Source organism: Sphaerodactylus townsendi, linkage group LG07 (genome assembly GCF_021028975.2).
Source record: "Sphaerodactylus townsendi isolate TG3544 linkage group LG07, MPM_Stown_v2.3, whole genome shotgun sequence".
Classification (NCBI taxonomy): domain Eukaryota; kingdom Metazoa; phylum Chordata; class Lepidosauria; order Squamata; family Sphaerodactylidae; genus Sphaerodactylus; species Sphaerodactylus townsendi.
Genome location: NC_059431.1, coordinates 77,571,548 through 77,592,956, shown reverse-complemented (window position 1 = coordinate 77,592,956; position 21,409 = coordinate 77,571,548). Strand labels below are relative to the sequence as shown.

General features: G+C 40.3%; 1 protein-coding gene across 3 annotated transcripts in view; it reads left to right on the top strand.

Annotated features, from left to right (window-relative positions):
* TJP2 (tight junction protein 2) overlaps positions 1-21,409 on the top strand; it is an 85,741-nt gene that overhangs the window by 54,350 nt on the left and 9,982 nt on the right. For all 3 annotated transcript variants that reach the window (XM_048503153.1, XM_048503151.1, XM_048503152.1), the window contains 10 exons: positions 6,858-6,911; positions 8,782-8,906; positions 10,893-10,995; positions 12,371-12,944; positions 14,142-14,245; positions 14,379-14,532; positions 16,864-16,975; positions 17,060-17,193; positions 18,108-18,174; positions 19,252-19,402. In XM_048503153.1, coding sequence (XP_048359110.1) covers positions 6,867-6,911; positions 8,782-8,906; positions 10,893-10,995; positions 12,371-12,944; positions 14,142-14,245; positions 14,379-14,532; positions 16,864-16,975; positions 17,060-17,193; positions 18,108-18,174; positions 19,252-19,402 — 1,569 coding nt within the window. In that variant the 5' untranslated portion in view covers positions 6,858-6,866. The remainder of the gene's footprint in view (positions 1-6,857; positions 6,912-8,781; positions 8,907-10,892; positions 10,996-12,370; positions 12,945-14,141; positions 14,246-14,378; positions 14,533-16,863; positions 16,976-17,059; positions 17,194-18,107; positions 18,175-19,251; positions 19,403-21,409) is intronic.

The following is a 21,409-nucleotide window of genomic DNA, read 5'->3' as shown; positions in this document are numbered from 1 at the left end:
GAATCAAACCCGGTTCCTCCAGATTAGAGTATACCTTCTCTTAACAACTACACCACAATCCAGTAGGAAGCTCTTCTATACAAGCCCCATGAGCAGGGGACTGTACCAAAAAACAGCAATAATATTGTAGTACCCAATCACTTCACTTTGTTATCATTGTAAAGATATAATATGAGAACTATGAGGAGTCTTGTCCTGTCTTGCCTTTAGGCTGACATTATGCAACTGAACTATTCCATGACTAGCTTTCCTCAAACATATGAAAATCCTCAAAGGATCTGAAAAGCCAAGTCCTAAAGGCTCAATTCTTTGGTCTGAAGCTGCTTAGACTGAAAAATATAGAGAGGTTCACCACTTTTTGGCTTCTAGAAATTTGTTTGCTGGGGTCCTTTGTATTAGGAATATAGCTAATCTAGTATAAATGATATACATGGAGAATAGCAATCAAAATGATCTTGGATTCCTGTTTGGTGCTAATGCCCCTCTCCTGGATGTGTGTGTGCTTTTTGATACACATATAATATGTGTGGGAACTCATTAACCACACCCAACTTATCCCCAGTTTTCTTATTCTTGTGCAAGAGTTCTAACAATTGCATAATGCCACCCTCTAGTGGAAAACCAGTTTATAGCTCCGCTCCTACCAAAAGAGGGAATGAATCTGTGAATGAATGAAGCTGTGGCAAACCAATTTAATTTTCAGTATCTGTTGACATTGCTCCTGCTTTGGGTCAGTGCAGGTTTGACCTACTGCAAATGATTCAGCACCAAATTACAAAATTATCTCTCTTGTGTTCTAAATTAACAATTCGCTTCCTTGGCCAATCTGTAAGCTGTTTCTATTGAGAAGGCAGTCATTCCCAAAACAAGTTAGTAATAAATCTGAAATGAGCCTTGCCCTTTTAATGTAAAAACACTACTGTGAATGTGTAAGGTTTCTACATTTGACCCAGTAGATTAATAAGTAGATATTGGAAGACAGATATCATTGGGGAAAACCAGCAAAAACCAGTGTGATGGCAAACCAATTTAATTTACAGTATCTGTTGACATCGCTTCTGCTTTGCAGTAAGTGCAGGTTTGACCTACTGCAAATGATTCAGCACCAAATTACAAACCAAAAGCCAGCAAAACCCAATATAATGATCAAGTGTTCTGTATTAGATTAGTGGTGGGAAAACTTGGATTCCACCCCCTATTCAGCATAACTTTGGGCCAGTCATCGCCATTCAGCCTAACCTTTGTCACATGGTCAATGTGAAGCCCAAATGGATGAAAAGAAAAAGGTACTTTTGGATGGAATAAACATGTACTAAAATAATAGGCTTGCTGCCATGAGCTCCTTGATGAAGGGAGGGATTAAATGAGACCGCCAGGAAAAACTGCAGGAACCTGAGTTGGTCTGTTAAGGAAAAAAGCAATAGCAGGGTAATACTTTTGCAAAGATCAGTTTCTTTCTGATTGTTTAGTTGGTCTTAATAAATATTAGTCTATTGGCACTTTTGGAAGTCATATCTGATATCTCCTTGTTTCATGTGATTGGAGGTGATGGAGTTCAGAAGCCCACCACCTCCTAGTCTGCTAACTTCAGTACTCTTGTTGAGTTGTATTGGAGAGTGCTTAAATGTAATATAAATAAAGCAATAGTGTTCTGCGACATCTACCCTGAGATTGTCATTATACAAGATCTGTTACCTGAATTTCAGTTTCCAATCTTGTAGGTTCCCTCTGTGCTCATTGCTTAGATTTGTTTGGCTGCATCTCCAAGCCTTGCAGCACTTCTGTCCTTGAATATGCATGTTCTCAAGTGTTGAACGCCTGTTTGAACATTACAGGTGATGCTACAAAGGTCAGTTTTATGTTGCCTTGTATTTTTGTTTCTTAAGAGCATAAAATTGTCAGGCGCTGTGCAAAAATGTAGTTAGGTCCATGCGATCCACCCTATATTAGCTGTTGCACCTGGCAGTCTGTTGAATGTTATCCCTGTTACTGAGGTCCTTTCTAGTAGTACTGTTTCTGTCCAGTTTTACACTCAGTTTTCATTTCTTTGTGTAGATGGGTCCTTCCATTGTCTCTTAGAGAACCATTCAGAAACCAATCTTACTTTCTATCTTTATGGTGGTCCTGTCTTTCATAGAATCATAGAGTCGGAAGAGACCACAAGAGCCATCAAGTCCAACTTCCTGCTTCGCAGGAACACACAATCAAAGCGCTCCTGACATATGATCATCCAGCCTCTGTTTAAAACCTCCAAAGAAGACTCCACCACTCTCCAAGGCAGTGAATTGCACTGTTGAACAACCCTGACAGTCAGAAAGTTCTTCCAAATGTTTAGATGCAATTTCTTTTCCTGCACCTTGAATCCATAACTCCATGTCCTAGTCTCTGAGGCAGCAGAAAACAAGCTTGCCCCCTCCCTCTTTGACATGACATCCCTTCAAATATTAAAAGTGGAACACTGTAATTTTATGTTTTAATGATGCTATATATTTATATTGATTATTTATTGTCATTATTGTTTATGTAACATTATTTTGTTGTTCACCGCCCAGAGCCCTCAGGGGATGGGGCAGTATATAAATATGATAATAAATAAATAAATAAATAAATAAATAAATAAATAAATAAATAAATAAATAAATAAATCATCATAGCTATCATTTCCCCACTTAACCTTCGCTTCTTCAGACAAAACATGGTATTGATGTCAGGCTGACTGGGTGGTAGTTGTTTGGGTCCTCTAGCTAGCTTTGATCAGTCTAGCTTTGAGCAAGGAAAGGATGGTGTGAGTATAAACTGTGTGCTTATAATACAAGCTTTGTAAACAAAATAAGTAACAAAGCTTTGCATGAATATTATCAAATCTCATGACATAGTCTGACTTCATAGTTTAGGAACATAGAATGCTAGTTGAAAGAGGGGACAAGGCTCATTTTGAACGCAGGGTTTATTCTTGAGTGTCCCTGTGTTGGGAACCCCTCAGCTTTCCCTGAAAAGCACTTGCGTAAGCACCAGGTGAAATAAGTAATTGTGATCAATTGTGAGCATTAGTCAAGGGAGGTTAGGAGAGATGAAATTGGGCTGCTATGCAAGAACTCAGTAGGAAGGGAATAGTGAGTTCAGCATGCTATTGTGTTGTTCAGAGATGTACCATGTGATGCTACAGTTCATACGTACTAGGGCACAATGTCTGTTCTCCCTTCTCCCCTAGAAGACTTTGGCGGGCTATTCTGTCAAATGCCAACCAAAGGACAATGGGGAATTTAGTGTGCCAGCACATTCTGCTTGGGCATACCACTCTCAGATCTTGCTCCAAGTTTGTTTTGGAAAAGATCCAGTAAAAACATGTAAAAATGAATAAAAATAGATCTTGGAGCTGCTTTTACCATAAGTACCTATTTTCCATTGTTGTCTTCTCCTTCCATGGAATGCAAAGACTGTAGGTTTGTACTTTGCACAATGATAAATATCAAATGTTCTTTAACTCAGTATTTTAAAGCCCTGCATTTGCTTATTTCTGTTCGCTTTGAGAAAGTAGTGTCTAAGAAGCAGGTGTCTTCTCATTTGTGAGTTTTCTTGAAAAAAATACTACTGTGTGAAGTGATAGCAGGATTTGCCGAGTATGTAGGCCACTATTGTATTAGACTTACATAACAATGTTCGAGTGGTAGAAACTGATGAAAAGACTGGGGCATTCAGAGTCCCTTAACAGATTATTTTGCTACAATGAAGACAGCTCAAGCCTTTCAGCGGATGTGGTTGCATGCAGTGAAAAAGTTGAGGATTTTAAAATGGCACGTGAGTTTTTTCAAAAAATTAATTCTATTAGATCTCTCCCTCCTTTCCTCCTCCCCGGGGGCTGTGTTTAAAACTGGAGGTTCTGATTCTTGTTCAGTTATGTGAATGTACAATCATTTATTGTAGTCTAAAATAGCTCGAAGTCAGGCTGTTTGTGGGGAAAGTGTGGTCCAAATACCAGCAATAACAGATTCTGAAATTGCTACTATAATTAGAATTAATTGATAGAAGGATCTGTGAAAAATTCTGTTTGGAAATATTGCGCTTAAAATGTTTTATTTTTACTTTGCTTCATTTATAGCCCACTTTTCTCACTCCAGGCAGATTGCGGAACATTAAAAAATGCAGTCCCCAAACATCTAGTAGATAATGCCATAGGACTAGGATTGCAGAAAGGAAAATCGTGTCCCCATACCACCATAGCCACCCATTTGCACAATAGGATTTTCAAATTAACAAAAACTAATTCTTCAAGTTGCATTTTGAAGGCTAGCAAATGTAGCACAGATAAAATACTGACAGAGTGAAAAGTTGGTTACAATAGTAGAAGACAATGGAGTAAAATAGACATTTAATATAGGGTTGGTAAAATTGCTGAACAAGTTATTAGCAATCTTTCCACAACTTATTTAAATTTTGTAGCAACGTGGTAACAATTCCTGTTACAAATGGATATATATTTTTCATACAATGAGACATTAACAGCTTCTCAACAATCAGTGGTATTTAGCTAATCCATTACTTAAAGCAGTTACAGTAACAATGCATATAAAAGCCTTTGTTTTACTGCTTTCTAATATAATTGGAATGGTGTGCCACGATGGAGGAGGAGTTTTCCTCCCTATTACAATCAGAGGTCTTCAGACCCTGATTTACAACATCTGTGGTATTACCCTGCCCCCCACATTCATTCTGGTCCTTTCCATTAATCTGTCAGCATTGGTTAGTATCTCTGCAGCAGTAAACAGCTGTAAATTTTATAACGTTAAAGAGATTATGAGTTAGAGATTTAGGACAGCCCAGATGGCTTTTGTGCCTGGTGAACTCCCAAGGTGAACTTTCAGTATTTTGTCTGTGCTACATTTGCTAGCCTCCAAAATGCAATTTGAAGAATTAGTTCCCTGTAATTTGAAAATCCTACTGTGCAAATGCCATATAAATAGAAAACTCATCTGCTATCTTAATAATTTGGCTTATTTCATTCTGTGAAACTCTTTTCTGCTTTCTGTGTCAGCATAACAATGTGCCCTTTTTTTCATTTGGGGAAAAATGAAGCACTATCTTCCATGAAACATAATTAAAACGTTGATTTTTCAGACTTAGCAAGGAGTGTCATGTTAGGAATACGTTCATTGTTCTTGGCATTTTTGTTTCCTGTACAGTAAAATAAGTACAGATACTCAAGCTTATTGCTCTTCCCCATTCCCTACCCCAAAGAATCCACAATGACTAAACCTCACCCTATTGAGAATACCATGGCAACTGTCCCCCATGCCTGGTGGGCCCTTCCCCTTCCCTCTGAGCCATGCCGCACAGCAACCAGACAAGCGCGGCAGCTGCGTAGGAATTCCCCAAAAGAATAGACTCCCAACTTCTTGAGAAAGAATGGAGGGGAAGGAAACACCTGTTAAGGTTGCCGGCTGTCAGAAGTGCAGCAAAGGTTGAAGGCATCAAGTTGGCCAGCTGGAGAGGGTACATGTGGCATACACACTCTTCTGGAAGCTATGGTGTTTGAGGATAAGATGCCTGCCCTCTTTTGATGCCAGTTAATTGTGCAAAGGTGTTAGATAAAAAGCTTTTACTATATGTATAGAATTTAGAACTGAGTAAAATAGTTCAGTAGTAGTTAGAATGATTTTGCCGGCCATATGGTTCAACCAACAGCTTGTTGTTTTCAGTACAGGATACCAACATTTTAGTAGTAATGTTACAGTTGTCACCAACTCTTTTGGCTCCATCTGGAGATGGTTTAAAAATATTCAAATGTCTGGATAATTGTTTGCCAAACTGCTGAAATGGATCATAGCCAGACAGTTCCTGGTAAGGTTGAATGGCAGTAATCTATATGGAGCCATTTCAATTTGACGTCAGGCTTGATCTGGGGACTGAAAAGTCTTGGTTGCCCTGGTGCATGATCAGTGTCTGGAGGTGGGAGAGAGAGAGAGAAAGGAGAGTGATCCTGTAGCTTCTCCTGAACCTATCACTGTTTTCCTTTGTATTTGACCATAGTATCCATTTGGACTACCTTTCCATATACAGGTATCACTTTGCAGTGATCCTGTTTCTTTCTACTGTTGTTTCTCCAAATGGGGTTTTGGTTGAGATTTGAGTGTCCTGCTTCTTCATGTCTGCATGAAGTCTCTTGGGAAGTTCATCAAGGAGGTCAGGGTCATCTATCATGATGTTACAGAGCTCCTTTTTCTTCAGACTCAGTGATATTCTGGAACATACATTTGGGATCTGTGCTGGATTAGATAAAAGTATGTGTAACATCAGTCAAAAATAATAGAAAGAGTTGAGTGTGAGTATAAATTACCCCTAAGTTTTGGTCTGGGTCTTCACATCTCTGATATGAGTGTACTTTCTCAGAGGGCTCTGCAAGATGTTGTCCTCAGCTTGCCAGTTTATGATAGCTTTAATCTGCGGTACTAGGTATTAAACATTGTTCTTATTTCCTTTGTCAGGAAGGGTGGCGTACAAATTGAATGAACAAACAAATAAATTACTTGCTGCTACTCAGGTCTGGTTCCTACTTTTGCAGCTTGTGTTATAGTCACAATTCTTTAAGGAGATGACTGAACTTATATTGTGCTGGTTTCCTTTAGGGCTGTATTGATCAGACAATATAGTTTGCTGTTAAATTTAATGTAGTTTTAACATTTTTATTCCTTGCTCATTGATATTAAAACAGGGCCATAGGACTCCTGAAAAAATCTCCCAGCTGTTTGATACAGATTTTGAAATGGTCCTTTTTAAATTTTGTTTTGATTTGATGAGATCTTCCTCGTGTTGTGATGTTCTATTGATGATCGGTATATATATTTTAAATTGTATAACAGGCTCCAGGCATGGAAAAGCTGATATGGGAGCAATACACAGTGACCTTACAAAAGGTAAGGAGCTATTCCTTGTTCCAGTTTTCAAAGAGACTTGTGAGACTTTGTGTGTTTTTATGTATTATTTGATGTTTTGTAGACAACATGCCATACTGAGCCCATTCATATGTTTGTTGACTTGCCATTGCAAAAAATATTTGAAAGCCTATTTAAAAAGTTTAAGTGTTCTGCATTCCCAGGAACATCGCCAAGCATGATTTTGGAGCCTGCAGTGGGGAATCTGCAAAAGTCACTCCACCTCCTCCTCTGCTGGCAGAAATATTCTTCTGCTGTTAGAAAACAAGCCTTCAATTCAACCTGCTTAATACATCCTATTCCAGGCACAAGCTCAACACAATATAGATCTCTCTCTCACTCTATCTAGTTTTCCTTCATATTTATATATAGACAACTATCAATTCACAGCCAACTTATCATCCCGTAGGCTTTTTAAGGCAAGAAAACTAATGGCCCCATCCTGGGGTGGGGCGGGGGGGGGATCCGCTAGTGGAAGCGGCACATGGCCAAACTGGCAGATTCGCCCTCCCTGAGGCACTTGCCCTGGCTGAGGGGCAAAACCACAGGCGGGTGGCTGCCACCGTGGTGGGATGTGGCACAGGATACTGTGACAGTGTCCCTGTGCCCCCACTGTCAGTGAAGCAGGGGCATGGCTGGGGGGAGGAGTGGACTTTAGTTGCTCCCTCCCAGTCGTTCACTGCCTTATGCTGGTGGCAGCTAGTTTAGACTTGAACCACAAAAAGTTGACATAAATCTATAGAACCCTTCAGTGATGTGGAGTCTTTTTCTCTGTATAGGCCTCCCCACACCACTAGGAAGCCTCTCTGGGAGTGGTAAGGTGGCACTGTCTGGCCTCTTGGATGGGGCTGTAAGAGAGGTGCCATTCCATGCCTCTGCACAGCCACCTTAGTATTCCTTGGTGGTCTTCCATCCAAATACCAAATGACCAGGGCCAAGCCTGCAAAGTCTAATGAAATCAGACTAGCCTGGGCTATCCAGTATATTTACATAAAAATTATTCACTGGTAATGTAAGTACAGCTTTCACCCAAGGTTTCTGTGTATGTGTGAAGATGCAGATTTCGTCATCACTCCCCCTCCCCAATCACCAAATAGAGGTGTAAGAGAAAAGGTAATAAGTGGTCAGGACTACTGAGCTGAGTCCTGGTAAAAGGTAATTGTACAGATTTCTTCCTCGTGTAGAGGTGGAGACTAAGATCCAGTTCATCCTGACCTGGATAGCCTAGGCTAACCCAGTCTTATCAGATTTTGGAAGCTAATCAGGGTAATCTCTGGTTAGTATTTGGATGGGAGACCACCAAGGAAGTCCAGGGTCACGACACAGAGGCAGGCAATGGTAGAACACCTCTGAATATCTCTTGCCTTGAAAACCCTACAGGGTTGACATATGTCTGCCGCAACTTTACGGCACTTTCCACCACTAAGAACCAATTCACCCTTAAGTTTTTAAACATAGGTTTTAGAAGTATTCACAACTTTCACATGTGAATATGGATTTAAATGCCTGAGTCTATTTATGTTGCAGTTCTCCTTTTATCAGGGATCATTTTTATGAGGCAGCTATTCTAGTTTCAGTGCCATATTTAATCCACATTACTATTTCTTCCCTGGTAGTTTCAAATAGGCATTTCTTTGTTGTCCTGGTATGCATATGTCTTTTGAAAAACAAGTTTCTTTTTAGTGATGGGCCCTGACACCATTGGGAAGAGTCATCTTACACATCTTGAACAATTGAAGATTGTTCCTTAAGATGTCTAAATATTGAGGTTATCTCGGTAGTTGGCAATTTTACATTCTGTTTTAGTGGTTAACTAAGAAGTTTTGTGTTTTTTCTGGAATTTTATTTTAAGGACCCAAAACGAGGATTTGGGATTGCAGTTTCTGGTGGCAGAGATAACCCTCATTTTGAAAATGGTGAAACCTCCATAGTCGTTTCAGATGTCCTTGCAGGCGGTCCAGCTGATGGGTTACTTCAGTAAGTATGGTTGCTTACCTCAGTAACGCCTGCCTCTCTTTGCCCTGATTTTTGTATCCAGAGGGCAAGTACTTCTAAATGTTGCCTTTCATGGGAGCACAGACGTAACCCAAGAAATGCAGCTATTTGATCCATCTCTGTCTGACAATCTTGTACAATTTAGCTGTCCTGTTACTTTGGCTCCTTGTCTAATTGCGAAAGTATTGACCTGGGGCTGAATTTCTTACTCAGCAATGGAGGGCATCTGAATGGGAATGTGTTGTGTTTTGTATTCCTGTATCTGAAGGGAAAAGGTACAGGACAATCCTAGGAAGACATGATATAACTGCTTTTAGGTGGCAGAGCTCACTTCATATAACTAGTCACTACAAGCCCCATGTATTGTTATACAGGTCACAGTCATGATAGTTAAACTGGTTTCCTAATGCTGGTTCATCCGTTGACAGTGACATCCCTTGTTGGAGTAACTCTCAGCTTGTCTCTTAGGGTTAGTCAGCAGGAGCTTCTGTTCTGTTTTGTTGTTTGTCCTTGGTTGTAATTGTTCATATGTCAGGACTATTAAATTATCCAAATGGAGTGAAACCTATTAATTATTGCACATTAGATAAGTGCTTTTTCATTAGTTTATCTCTGTCTTTAGACCTATGGCAAACATAATGCATATTATCAAGTTCTGGAAAGGCGTGGTGACAAACAAAAGTAAAATAGGGCTGTATCTGTGGCTTTTGGGCTGGTGAGGTATACCCTCTGTTACAAAACTTGTTTTTGCTCAAATCATTAAGTTGTTATTTTTCATATTTACCAGAGTTTAATGGGGAAGGTTCTCTGGTTATCTCCAGTTTTTGCATGAGATATTCCTTTTATTTTTATTTTTGTATGAATGCTTTAAAAATTGCTACTTCTTGATCTAGTCTTGTGTTGGGTGCAACACCTGTAAGTCAAGCCAAGAGGCAATATGAGATATAAATATTTTCAATATAAATATTATTTATTATTAATACGGTCAGTTGACCAGCAGTTAGTAGATACACCAAATGGAGTCAATTAAAAGAATGCACATCAACACAACAAATTTCATATTTAAAAATCAAATATCCACTGAACCATCAGTTGATCTACCAAAGCTAGAGCAAAATTATATAAATTACTGGACCTGGTTCAGGCCCAGCCTATGCTGTGGTGCCCACCATGGCTGAGGGTTTAGTAAGCTGTGAGGATGGGGACAACCCTCCATTTTCTCAAAACAGCTGGCATAGAAGAGGCCAGGTAATGCTTGAACAGTCTTGGTCCTGCACAGAGTAATTTCTTCACTCCCTGTTCCCGACTGCCTGGGTTCCCTTATTTCTCTGTGTACCCATGAGACTGCCTGCTGCTTCTTCCCTCTTCGTTATCCCAACTCCTTATCTCAGCCATTTTTAAATTGACATCCAACAACTGCCTACCACCTGGGAGCTGGAGGAGGCACCTGAATTTATATTTTTTCCTCTGTCTCCTGCAACCCAGGGGAAAGCCTTCTTCACCCAATAGCCAGCCCCAGCCTAGGCAGAGACCTTCCAGCCAATCTCATTCAATGAGTTTGCTGGAATCCACTGTGCCTTCTACCCTCACTCTCCCATATCCAGGCGTGCTCCAGTGCCACTGCCCGGATTGCTGTAAAGTATAAAAGTTCTGTCTTCCCCTTACTGTCTATCACTTGTGCACAGTGCCCAACAGGCAGTCCGCTGCTGGAAACACATTCAGTGCCCCTCCACCACACCGCTGTTGCCCAAATAAAGAAGGCGGATAGATAGGAATATGTGAAGTATGCACAGACCTTTCATTCTTCTTAATGGCCTAGCTTCACGTGTAGAAAGAGTTTGAGTGTGTGTGTGTGAGTTGGCCAGATCTCTCTAAAGCCCCGTAGGGATCCTTGTCTGATTAGGCACTGTGTTCATGATGGAATTGTATCAAGACAAACACTAATCTGCAGCACACTTCTGTTTCCAGAGAAAATGACAGAGTGGTTATGGTTAATGGAACACCAATGGAAAATGTGCCCCACTCCTTTGCTGTGCAGCAGTTACGGAAAAGTGGGAAAGTGGCTGTCATTGTAAGTTAATTATTACTTGTATTTGAGGGAGACTGGGGAGGCGACAACATTCATAACCTTATGCTGAAGCTTTTTTTAGAGACGGGAATTTCTAAGGGTATTCATGGAGTATCTGGATCCAGTACATGCTATTCAAAACTGAAGATGGTGGTTGATCTGACTTTTAATTTTTACTAATTTAATCATGAGGCTTTCTTCTGTTATAATAATGACATATTTCAACCCAAAATGTAAATATATGAGAGAATGGAAAGGCCACCTCCCTCCTAACAAAAATAACAGTTGGGAAGGGCTTCATTGACGGATAGGGCATGTGGTTTGCATGCAGGTTCCAGCCTGACATTTCCAGCATGGTATAGTGGTGAGACTATTAGATTAGGATATGGGAGATCCAGGTTTGACTCCCCACTTCGTGGTGGAAGCTTGCTGGATGATCTTGGGTCAGTTATTCACTTTCACCCTAATCTACCTCACAGCATAGTTGTGAGAGTTAAATGGATGTAAGCCTCTTTAGAACCACATTTGGGAAGAAAAGTGTGGAATAGTGAATTAAAATAATCTCAGGGAACACAACTGAAGGTTCTGTGAGACTTTGCATCCTAAATATTTCTTTATAACCCCAACTTTGTCCAGTAAAATCGCTAATTTTACCTGCTTTCTTACGTATTGTCCATAAGGATCAACACAAGAACTGCTAGTGTCTGTTACTGCTAAATGAAGGGATTTCTATTCTTAAGCAAAACACACTTGCTTGGATATTATTTTAGAGCAGGAAGGAGAAGCTATGCAGCCAGATGCCACAGACAGAGGCCCTGCAAAAGTCACCCAGAGAAGGGCTTCTTTCTGAAAGAGCCAACATGTTTGCGTAGCTTTTTCTAATGTGTCAGTAATATTCATTTTAGGGAAGTATACTCTGTACGGCCTTTAGAAGGTTTTTTCTTTCTGTGGTTTAAGGCAATGAAAAATTCAAGTCACATAGCCCTTAAAATGCTTTAAAGGAGTCTGATTTATGAAAAGAAGTTCAATCCTAGAAGAACAAGCAGCCTCCAGAGTAACTTAATGGTTTTACTGGAAATGAAAAGGGGTGGGGAGATCTTTCTCCAATCTGATTTAGATGTGATAGTGCTATCCAAAAGGCATATGAGACTGGTGCCAGGTTACCAGGTGCTTACTACATTTACAGATGCGCCCATATATTTGCAACATTAGTGTGTCTCAGGTTCTGTTTATGTGGCCAGATGCACACCTGCTTGAGTAGATACTATGCAATGTTGCATCTAAATTGAATTTCACCAATAAGGTGATGGATTTTTTTAAGCTGAATATAGAAGGATTATTTTTTAAATGCAAAACTGTTCTTCAATCCTGTAAACAGGTAGTGAAAAGACCTTGTAAAGTGCAGCTCCCAGCTGTTAGAAGCCCTTCTCTTGACTATGACCACAGAGCCTTTGAGGTCATGGATGACCATGCAGAATTTGATGGCAGAAGCACTCGGAGTGGCTATACTGAAAGGAGCTTGCATAGTGGACATGGAGGCCGCAGCCAGAGCTGGGGGAATAGTCTTGATAAAGGCTACAGAATTGACCAAGCTAGGGGGCGCAGTCACAGCCGAGAGCGGAGCTATAGCCGGGACCGGAGTCGTGGCCGGAGCATGGACAGAGAGCGAAGCTTGGATCGTGAATACCAAAGACCTCGAAGCAGGGGCAGGAGTGTTGACAGGGATGACATGTACGAGCGAGGCTATGGTGACAACAGGAGTCCACCAAGAGATTATAGCTGGAGACGTCGTCCTGATCCTCAGTACAAGAAGGAAGCAAAGAGTGGTAGCAGAGATCGGCTTGATTCCCGCAGCCCCTCACTTGAATTGCAACATCAGTATGATTATGATGGGCAGCAGGATCCAAGTGGGCCAGTTAATGTTCTCCTCACAAAAAGTAGATCAAATGAAGGTAAGTGTAATGGACGGAGCCAAGTTGTAGAATTTAGCCCACTTCTGTTAGTCATGGGGAAGAGGGTCAAATTAATTTTAAGTAATTAATCAGATGATGTTATTTAAATTATGCAGGACACCAAAGGCATATCCACGCTGCCAATACATTTTGAAGCCTATTTTTATATCCAGAAAGGCTAAAAATGAGTTCACGTAAAAAAATTTATATCTGAATGGATGTTTGAGTCTTGATCAGTTCTGTAGCTTTCTTAAATAGTTCACAGGTAGCCATGTTGGTTACAGGATCATTTGTTTGTTTGTTTTTCTGGCTTATAGGCCACCCTTTCGCATCAAATAGGCTCAGGGCAGCTTTTAACAGTTTAACCACATACTAAAACAACAGTTCCCATATAAAATCCTGGTGCCTTAATTAGTACGTTAACTCAGCTAGAGCTGGGGATGAATTAACAAGAAAATACAGAATTATTACTGGGGGTGTGTATCAAAAAAACATTGGGGGTATGTTTCCTACAGGTATTTTCAATTTTTCACAATACCAGTGTAGTATTTGGATCTAGGTTTATTTTAGGAATCCAAAATTATTTTGCTCCTTATATCCTATGAGGAATTTATCTGGAAAGGGGCTTATTTTTAAGATAGAGGCACCAAAATTGCAGCAGAGCTGCTGGTGCCTATCCACAGATGTTTGAAGAAGATTGGGTTGGAAGGCATGTCCACCATCCTCCATTGTTTCTGGGGGGGGGGGGGGGGGGCGCAGCCTTTTTTTTTGCTCCAGAGCAAAAGCAAAGAGGCATGCCTCTAGCAACCACTAGTCAATGCCTGCCATGCCAAGAAGCAACACAAGCCCAATAGCACCAGAACAGAACCCAGGTATTCCAGCAAAACCACAAGCCATTGTGGCAACCCCAACATGGCTGCTGGTTGTCTTGGTGTGTTAAATGTTGTGTGCACCTGTAGTAAAGTGTCAGTAGGTCAGAAGGACTAAGGCAGGGATCTGCAACCTGCGGCTCTCCAGATGTCCATGGACTACAAATCCCATCAGCCCCTGCCAGCATGGTTGCAGACCCCTGGACTAAGGGATCCAAGCAAGAAAAAGATGTCACTGATGGGTCTCTTCAATAAAATATTTGGAAGTCTCCGACATGTAATCTGTCAGACACTACAAAATTTTCTCCCCTTCTCTCTCTGCTTACAGAATATGGTCTCCGGCTTGGGAGTCAGATTTTCATCAAAGAAATGACCAGTACAGGTCTGGCAACAAAAGATGGCAATTTGCATGAAGGGGACATCATTCTAAAAGTATGTAGTATGGACCCTATGTCCTGTATAAGGGTTGTAAAATATCATAACATTGCACATTTCCTCTTTGCAAACGTTGAATGGAGAGTCAGTGCTTAATTGGTTTGTTGGGGGTATTTCTTCACCAATCCAGATCAATGGTACAGTGACAGAGAATATGTCTTTATCTGATGCAAGGAAACTCATTGAGAAATCAAGAGGAAAACTCCAGTTGGTTGTCATGCGGGACAGAAAACAAACCCTGATCAATATTCCCTCAATGCATGACAGTGAATCAGAAATGGAAGGTGAGAAATTGAAATTGTAACCTTTTATGTATTTTTATAGTTGCTGTTTTATTCGTTTTTGTGTGTTTTTATCATTTTTCTCTCTCTGAGATGCAGAGCATCTTCAGAGTCCAGGTTATTCCCACCCATTCCTCAGGGAGGCAGGACGAAAACTTCCGCTTATTTGCCCTCTGTTGGTCCTCGGAGCTCAGTGTAGTTCGTCATGTGTGTTGGAGGTGGAAAATCACCCCCCCACACACACACATATCTAGGCTGGCCTGGGCACGATCCTATACCTGGGAGTAAGCTTGGATGCTGGCAATGGGGCTTGCTTCTGAGTAAACCCTCCTAGGGTTGTGATTCACCCATTCAAAGCACTGCATGGTTGCTTCGCCAAGCTTACTCCAGAGTAATGCGTGCCTCAGAGGCAACTGTTTTTTCTAAACTAAAACCTCAGTATTCAGGTTAAATTGCCACATTGGCACTTTGTGATAAATAAGTGGGTTTTGGGTTGCAATTTGGGCACTCAGTCTCAAAAAGGTTCGCCATCACTGACCTAGACTGTGTCTGTTACGTCTCAATCATCAATGAGCTGCAAGGTAAAAACAAAGTTTGTTTACACAAACAATTTCCACAGTAATATATGAGGCTGAGCATGGAGGAACTGACCATACGCTCACAAACGTAATGCTCTCAGTTGATTCACCTCCTCAACTATGAAAACCTAAATATCTCATTACATAACAGTGTCCTCATAGTCTGATGGTGAGAAAGAGGAGGGGGAATTCTCAGAAGAGGAGGAAGATCTGATTGATCCTCTTGCGTATTTAGTGGAGAGGATTTCCAGTCACTCCTCTATAAGGCCATTATGGCTCTAGATCTGTCAGAGGAGCCTGATAACAACCAGTGAGCAAAAGGAAATAAGTCCAAACCCAAGGACTCAAAGCATTTTCCCCCAGGGCAACCAGCTCAGACAAAGTGTCACCCTTTATTGAGTATTTTGCAGAACCATTAGGGCGGAATGGGACAAACCAAGTCCAGCAGACAAACTCCTGCATTTGCAAAGAAGCTCTATTGCGTTGAGCAGCAGGCAATGGAACTGTGTTGAAGTCTTCTGTAACAGACCCCCCAGTGGCTGCATTACAGTCCTCTGATCTAACTGTGGATGGAGGAGGCATCATTAACAATCCACTAGACAAAAAGGCCAATTTTGCCTCAGCCCTAGCCATAGGGCAGTAGCAGTATCAGCCATAACATTGAGGGCCTCTATTGTTTGGGCAAAGAAACCTACACAGTTAATCTCCCCAGGACACGGGCCGCTTCAGGAAGGAGTGAATTGTATCTTAAAGACCATGTCCTTCCTGGCAGATGCTTCTGTTGATATTGTATCATTCGCAGCTCACTTCATAGCAGCCTTAATAGTCTCCAGAAAAGCCCTGTAGTTCAGGTCCTGGTAGGCTGACTTGCAGTCCAAGTCAATCCTGCTAGCTTACCCAGTCAGAGGTGAAAAGCTGTTTGGAGAAGACCTAGATAACATTTTGGTGGAAACTAAGAATAAAACCAAAGTGGTGCCAAAATGCCAGAAAAGGGACAACAGGAAAACTTCCTACCAGTCCTTCTCTTATTCCTTCCCAGGGCTAACACAGGTCAGTGAAGGACTTGGGCCCCCTCTAGGGACCCTTTCAGAGAGGACCTGATTCAACAGGCCCAGCCAATTCCAGTCCCCCTCTCAGTTTTTCTCTCTGCTGCTTAGCTGAGAACTCTTCCTGGTCCGTCTTCTGTTTCCAGGACATATTAAAACTTGGTAACTTGCAGGCAAAAAGGGAGGAGAGTAGTTTAGGATACTTTTCTCATAAATAGCTCTCATTTTTTAAAAAACAAACCAAGTTTGATATCTCTAAGCCAGAGTAATACTAGATAAGTTGTAGGGTGCAGTTTAGTTCTTTGGGGGAGCTTTTTGATTTTCTCTGTGGAAAATCTGGGGAATCCCTGCTCTTGAGTAAAAATGATTCATCTGAAGTTTTGTTTATACTTTTGCAGGCTGAGTAGGATAAGGGCTAAACTATCTAAAATTAGTTCTGGTGGGTTTTCTGGGCTATGTGGCCGTGGATCTTGTTCTTAACGTTTGGCCACACAGCCCGGAAAACCCACCAGAACCAGTTGAATCTCGCCGTGAAAGCCTTCGACAATACATATCTAAAATTAGCTTTTCTGATGGGAATTTCTGCTAGTTTCAGCTTGATTTAATTTCAGTATGTAGTTTTTTGCTTCTTAAATGTTGGTTGTGATAAATAAATGTTAAAATTGTAGTCATTTGACTTACCCAGATTTTACACTGTGCTCTTTCAACAGATATTTCAGAAATTGAGTCCAACCGGTCTTGCTCTCCTCAGGAAGATAGAAGACTGCATCATTCAGATGTAGACTCTCATTCTTCCAATGAAAAACTAAAGGAGAAACTAAGGTAGGGTGTAGAGGCATTTTCAAGTAGTCATTTTTGTTAATCAGTTTTCAGCTTTTCATTAACTACATTAGTTTTTGTTTTCAGTGCAAAAGAAGACCCAACCAATAGGCTGTCCAAAATGGGAGCAATGCCTACACCTTTTAAGTCAACTAGTGATCTCACTCCAACTTTAACCCCAGATGCAAACCATGAACCAAAGTATGATGATGAACCACCAGGTCAGTGGCAGGTTTTCGTTTTTGAGGTCCTTTGATTGCAGTAGAGTAGGTGAAACAGCCCTGTTTGAGTTAATATGTAATTATGAAACCAGTATTTGTTCAGTGGTTAATGGGATAAGTTTCAGTAAGTAAATTTCACAATCATTTCTTCACATTGTCATTTCAATTCTCAACTTTGGGGTAAAACTTTATACCCTAAGCTACTTCCATAATTTAGAGACAAAGCTGTATGTCTTCTCTCTGCAGCAACTGCATGCCAAATTATTGCTGCAGCTGCCTTTTAACAAAAGAAGTAGTCAAGATTACTTTTTTCATTAGGGAACTCAGTATAAATTTTCATAATTCAGAACTGAAAATGAACCCAGCATAAGAGATGGGTTCAAATGTATAAAGAGTTGAGAACAAGAAGTATTACATCAAATACATATGAATGTTAGCCCTCCCCTGACAGTGCCCAGGGTCTCTTTGTTGCATTAGAATTAATGATGGCAAGATGTATTTGTATGAGAGAGATTTAATTCCTTGTACTTGAATAGGTCGATTGGCTTTTTAAGTGTTGTTTGTGATATACAGATACATCAAAGGAAGGGAAAATCCAAGCTAAAGGGGATTACATAGTGAGGAAATGTTGGACAGTCCTGATTTATTATTACTTTAATATTCATAGCACATTCTTTTCTTGTCATTTAGGAACAGGTAAGTGATAACTGCATTTTAAGCGAAAATCCTAAACATACTTCCTAGTCAGTTCCATTGAGATTATCAGGAAATTCTTCCAAGTAACCTTGCTCTAGGGCAGAAGTCAATAGTTCAGTCTAAATTGTTCTGTTAGCAAGGATGGCTTCTTTAATATTTGTTTTTATTCTCTTGTGTTGTTTTTGCATTATGTAAAAATTTGTTCTTAATTTATACAGTTGTTCAACCAAAAGCAGCCCCAAGAACATTTCTTCAGCCCAGTCCTGAAGATCTGGCAATATTTGGGTATGAATTTTTAACTGCTTTCACTGATTACTCTTCCACAGCTGTAAACCATAGTAAGCATCTGAGTGTTTATATTAAATGAGTCAGAATATCTTATTTGGAATTAAAGTCGCTTAAGAAACAATCTGAGGTGAGTATACATAGGCTTTAGGGTATCATGCTTGTTGGCCAATAGTAGTTAAGAAATTACATTGTCCCATTTCTTGTGTACTTTTAAATGCATCTCCTTCTAATCTGAAGACTAGTCTGATTAGCATTACTTCTGCATCACTATTGATTCTAACCCCAAGTTTGCTCAAACTGCAGCTCACAAGTGAACTGCCAACCATAGTTGCAGATCTCAGTATGATACTAACACTAATCTTAGCTCCAGAACAGGATGTGCCAGATCGCCTAAAATTCATAAAAGAAAAGGCAGGCTACATCATCATCAGGTGACTGCTAATTTTCTTCAAAAGAGTGTTCCTGTTTAGAGTTGTGAAGTGGAGTTTGTGAGCTAATTCACAGTTTCAGGTTCTACCACAGGAGGCTAGCATGAAATGGACTGCTTTTAAAAGGAGCTGGCATCCATTTCCATGCAGCTGCAGAAATAGCCCATTTTCCACTGATTTCTGTACCTGGATGCACGATATGATGTTTATATGTGATATGATATGTGAAACGATATGATATGTGAAATGATATGACGTTTATATGTGAGCTGGCCCTTTGGGATATAGAAACTACTTGCCATGAGTAAATGTCATGGAATGTCTTGTAACTATCTTACACGTTACACGTTACTAGTTGGTTTCTCCATGATTATCAGTTGTAGAGCTGACTGACACACAGCTGCCCTCCCAGGGTGACTGTGCCATTTTCCATACATGGAATCACATTAAAAAGTTTTTTCATAAAACTACAATTCATAATTGCAATTTAAAATTCATTGTTACAATTCGTCCATTTACAATTTGTGAAACTCGCTTACATCTGGGAGTCACTATGTTGAAAGTGTTTCTGTGCATAAATCACTACTGTCCTTTATTAATGTGATGTAGAAATGATTTTATGACATTCCTTATTGCCTCTTTTTAGCCCTGGTACAAAGATGGTGAAGTTCAAGAAAGGAGACAGTGTGGGTATCCGACTGGCTGGTGGAAATGATGTTGGAATATTTGTTGCTGGAATTCAGGAAGGAACCTCAGCAGAACAGGAAGGCCTACAAGAAGGAGATCAGATTCTTAAGGTAAATGAGCAGTACTCAGTTTCTGTGAGTACAAAAGTGTTTTTAGTAAATTTAAAAGTATAATTTAAAAGAAAAATTGCTTTATTTTAATATTTATGATATAGAAGTAATTGTCAGAACCTGCATTAGGAAATGTAATTGGAGTGGATCCAAGGTTTCTCTCAGCAGCACTTTATTATTGCCTTCCATTAGGACAGTAATATGTTTATCAATGTTTTTTCAGTGGTTAACTTTCCTGATTTTCTTCAGAAAAACCTGTAATGTTGTGTATTTAGGAAGGCTTTTTATGGCTGAGGCTGAATTTTGCTAGCTGTTGGTGTTTATATCTGGCTAGTAATAATTCATCCTTGGCATTTGTTCTGCTTGCATGATACCATGGATTTATATCTTTTAAAAATGTGTCTTATGATATATTTTGCTGCAAGCCACATTAGGATCCTTCCATGGGAGGAAAAGTGGTGTGTGTGTGTGGTGAGGACATTTTACTAAACAAATCAATAACTTCAATGAACAGAAAGTGTTAATGGTAGCCCCCCACCCCCACCCCTTTCTACTTCCCCCAGAGCTTCTTCGAAAAACTCACTTCTGAAGTATGGAAACTCTTTAGAACTGTATTCTATGTAGCATACAGGGCTGCAGTATGAAGGGGAGAAGCAGCCAAAATCTTTCTTACTATTCGAGCTCTTTTTGGGGTGGGTGGGTGAGTAATCACTTCTGCAGACATGATCCATTCATAAAAGCCTTGAATAAAACCTGCTTTTAGAGCTTTGAGTAAGACTCCTCATATGGATCAAATGCTAATTATTAACTAGGATAATCTTAAGAATTCAGTGGAATTATAAAACCAAGAGTGGTCTTGCTATATTATGTAGCTATAGTTCATTGTGGTTGAATAGTCCTATTTCCAAATCAGGAAATGGTCTACTTGGCCCCTGTCAGAATCCCCAAAAAATGAAACAAACTCATGTATAGAACTGCAGTTTATTCAGAGATTTGGATCTTCCCTGGACAAAGCCAGAACTGATTTTGCCTGCGCAAAACCCAATAATTAAAATGGCTTGCACCCCCCATCCTGGGAAAGCGTGCCTAAAAGTAACTGTAAGAAAGATAACAGCGAAGATGCTCAGCCACTGACCTTGGTCAGCACCTGGAATGTAAAATCACACACAGGAAACAGTTGAAAGGCAGACAGTAGTGCATTAACCCATTCCACCACCACCCATCATACAGAAAGCAGCATAAGCAAATCCCCAAAACTAACAGGCCTCCTGACAGCCCAATAAATTTCCCTGAGACAGAGAGCATCTTTAATTATTACAAGATACCAGAAGTGCTAGAAAAGATAACTTGTTATTCTCTCTGCCCTGCTTTTTTGTAACATCCAAAACTGAGTCTGAATTCATGTAGAAAGATTTTGGATTGCTGTAAACAAGGCAGTTGCACAAAAGCATGTTCCTGTATTTTCCCCACACATCACTCTTTATCCTTAGTTCGTTACATAGAGTTTATAAGTTCTCCTTATATTTTCTCCCTCCCTCTGTTGCTTGAACCCCATAACAAGTATCAGATCTTCCTTTGTAATCTCATTTTTTAAAATCTTCCTGCGTAATCTCATTTTTTCCATTCAGGAGCATTCCCTTCATTGGTCACTGATGCTAGATTTCTGCTGCTCCCTTTCTACTGATCATGGCTTTGCTTGTTAGTGTTGGCCTGGAATAGCTAGTTTTAAAGGACTTTCACTAGAGCTTTTTTATAAGGCATTTTCAACCTGCTCCTAAGCATTTTTCCCTGTTGTGATATCCTCCTCCAGGTTAGCTGGCCATATTTTGGAGTTTTCATAAATTCTGGGTGAGTTCTAAGCCATTGCTGTATATGCTCTTCAGAGTTGAGGTTAGCCTCCTGCAAAGTAGCATAGCTTTGTTCTGGAACAAATGGTAACATGTCATCATTGATGCTTGGATGCAAGACCTTGCTTTTAAAAAAAGTGGTAGCTAAACTTTGCATTTC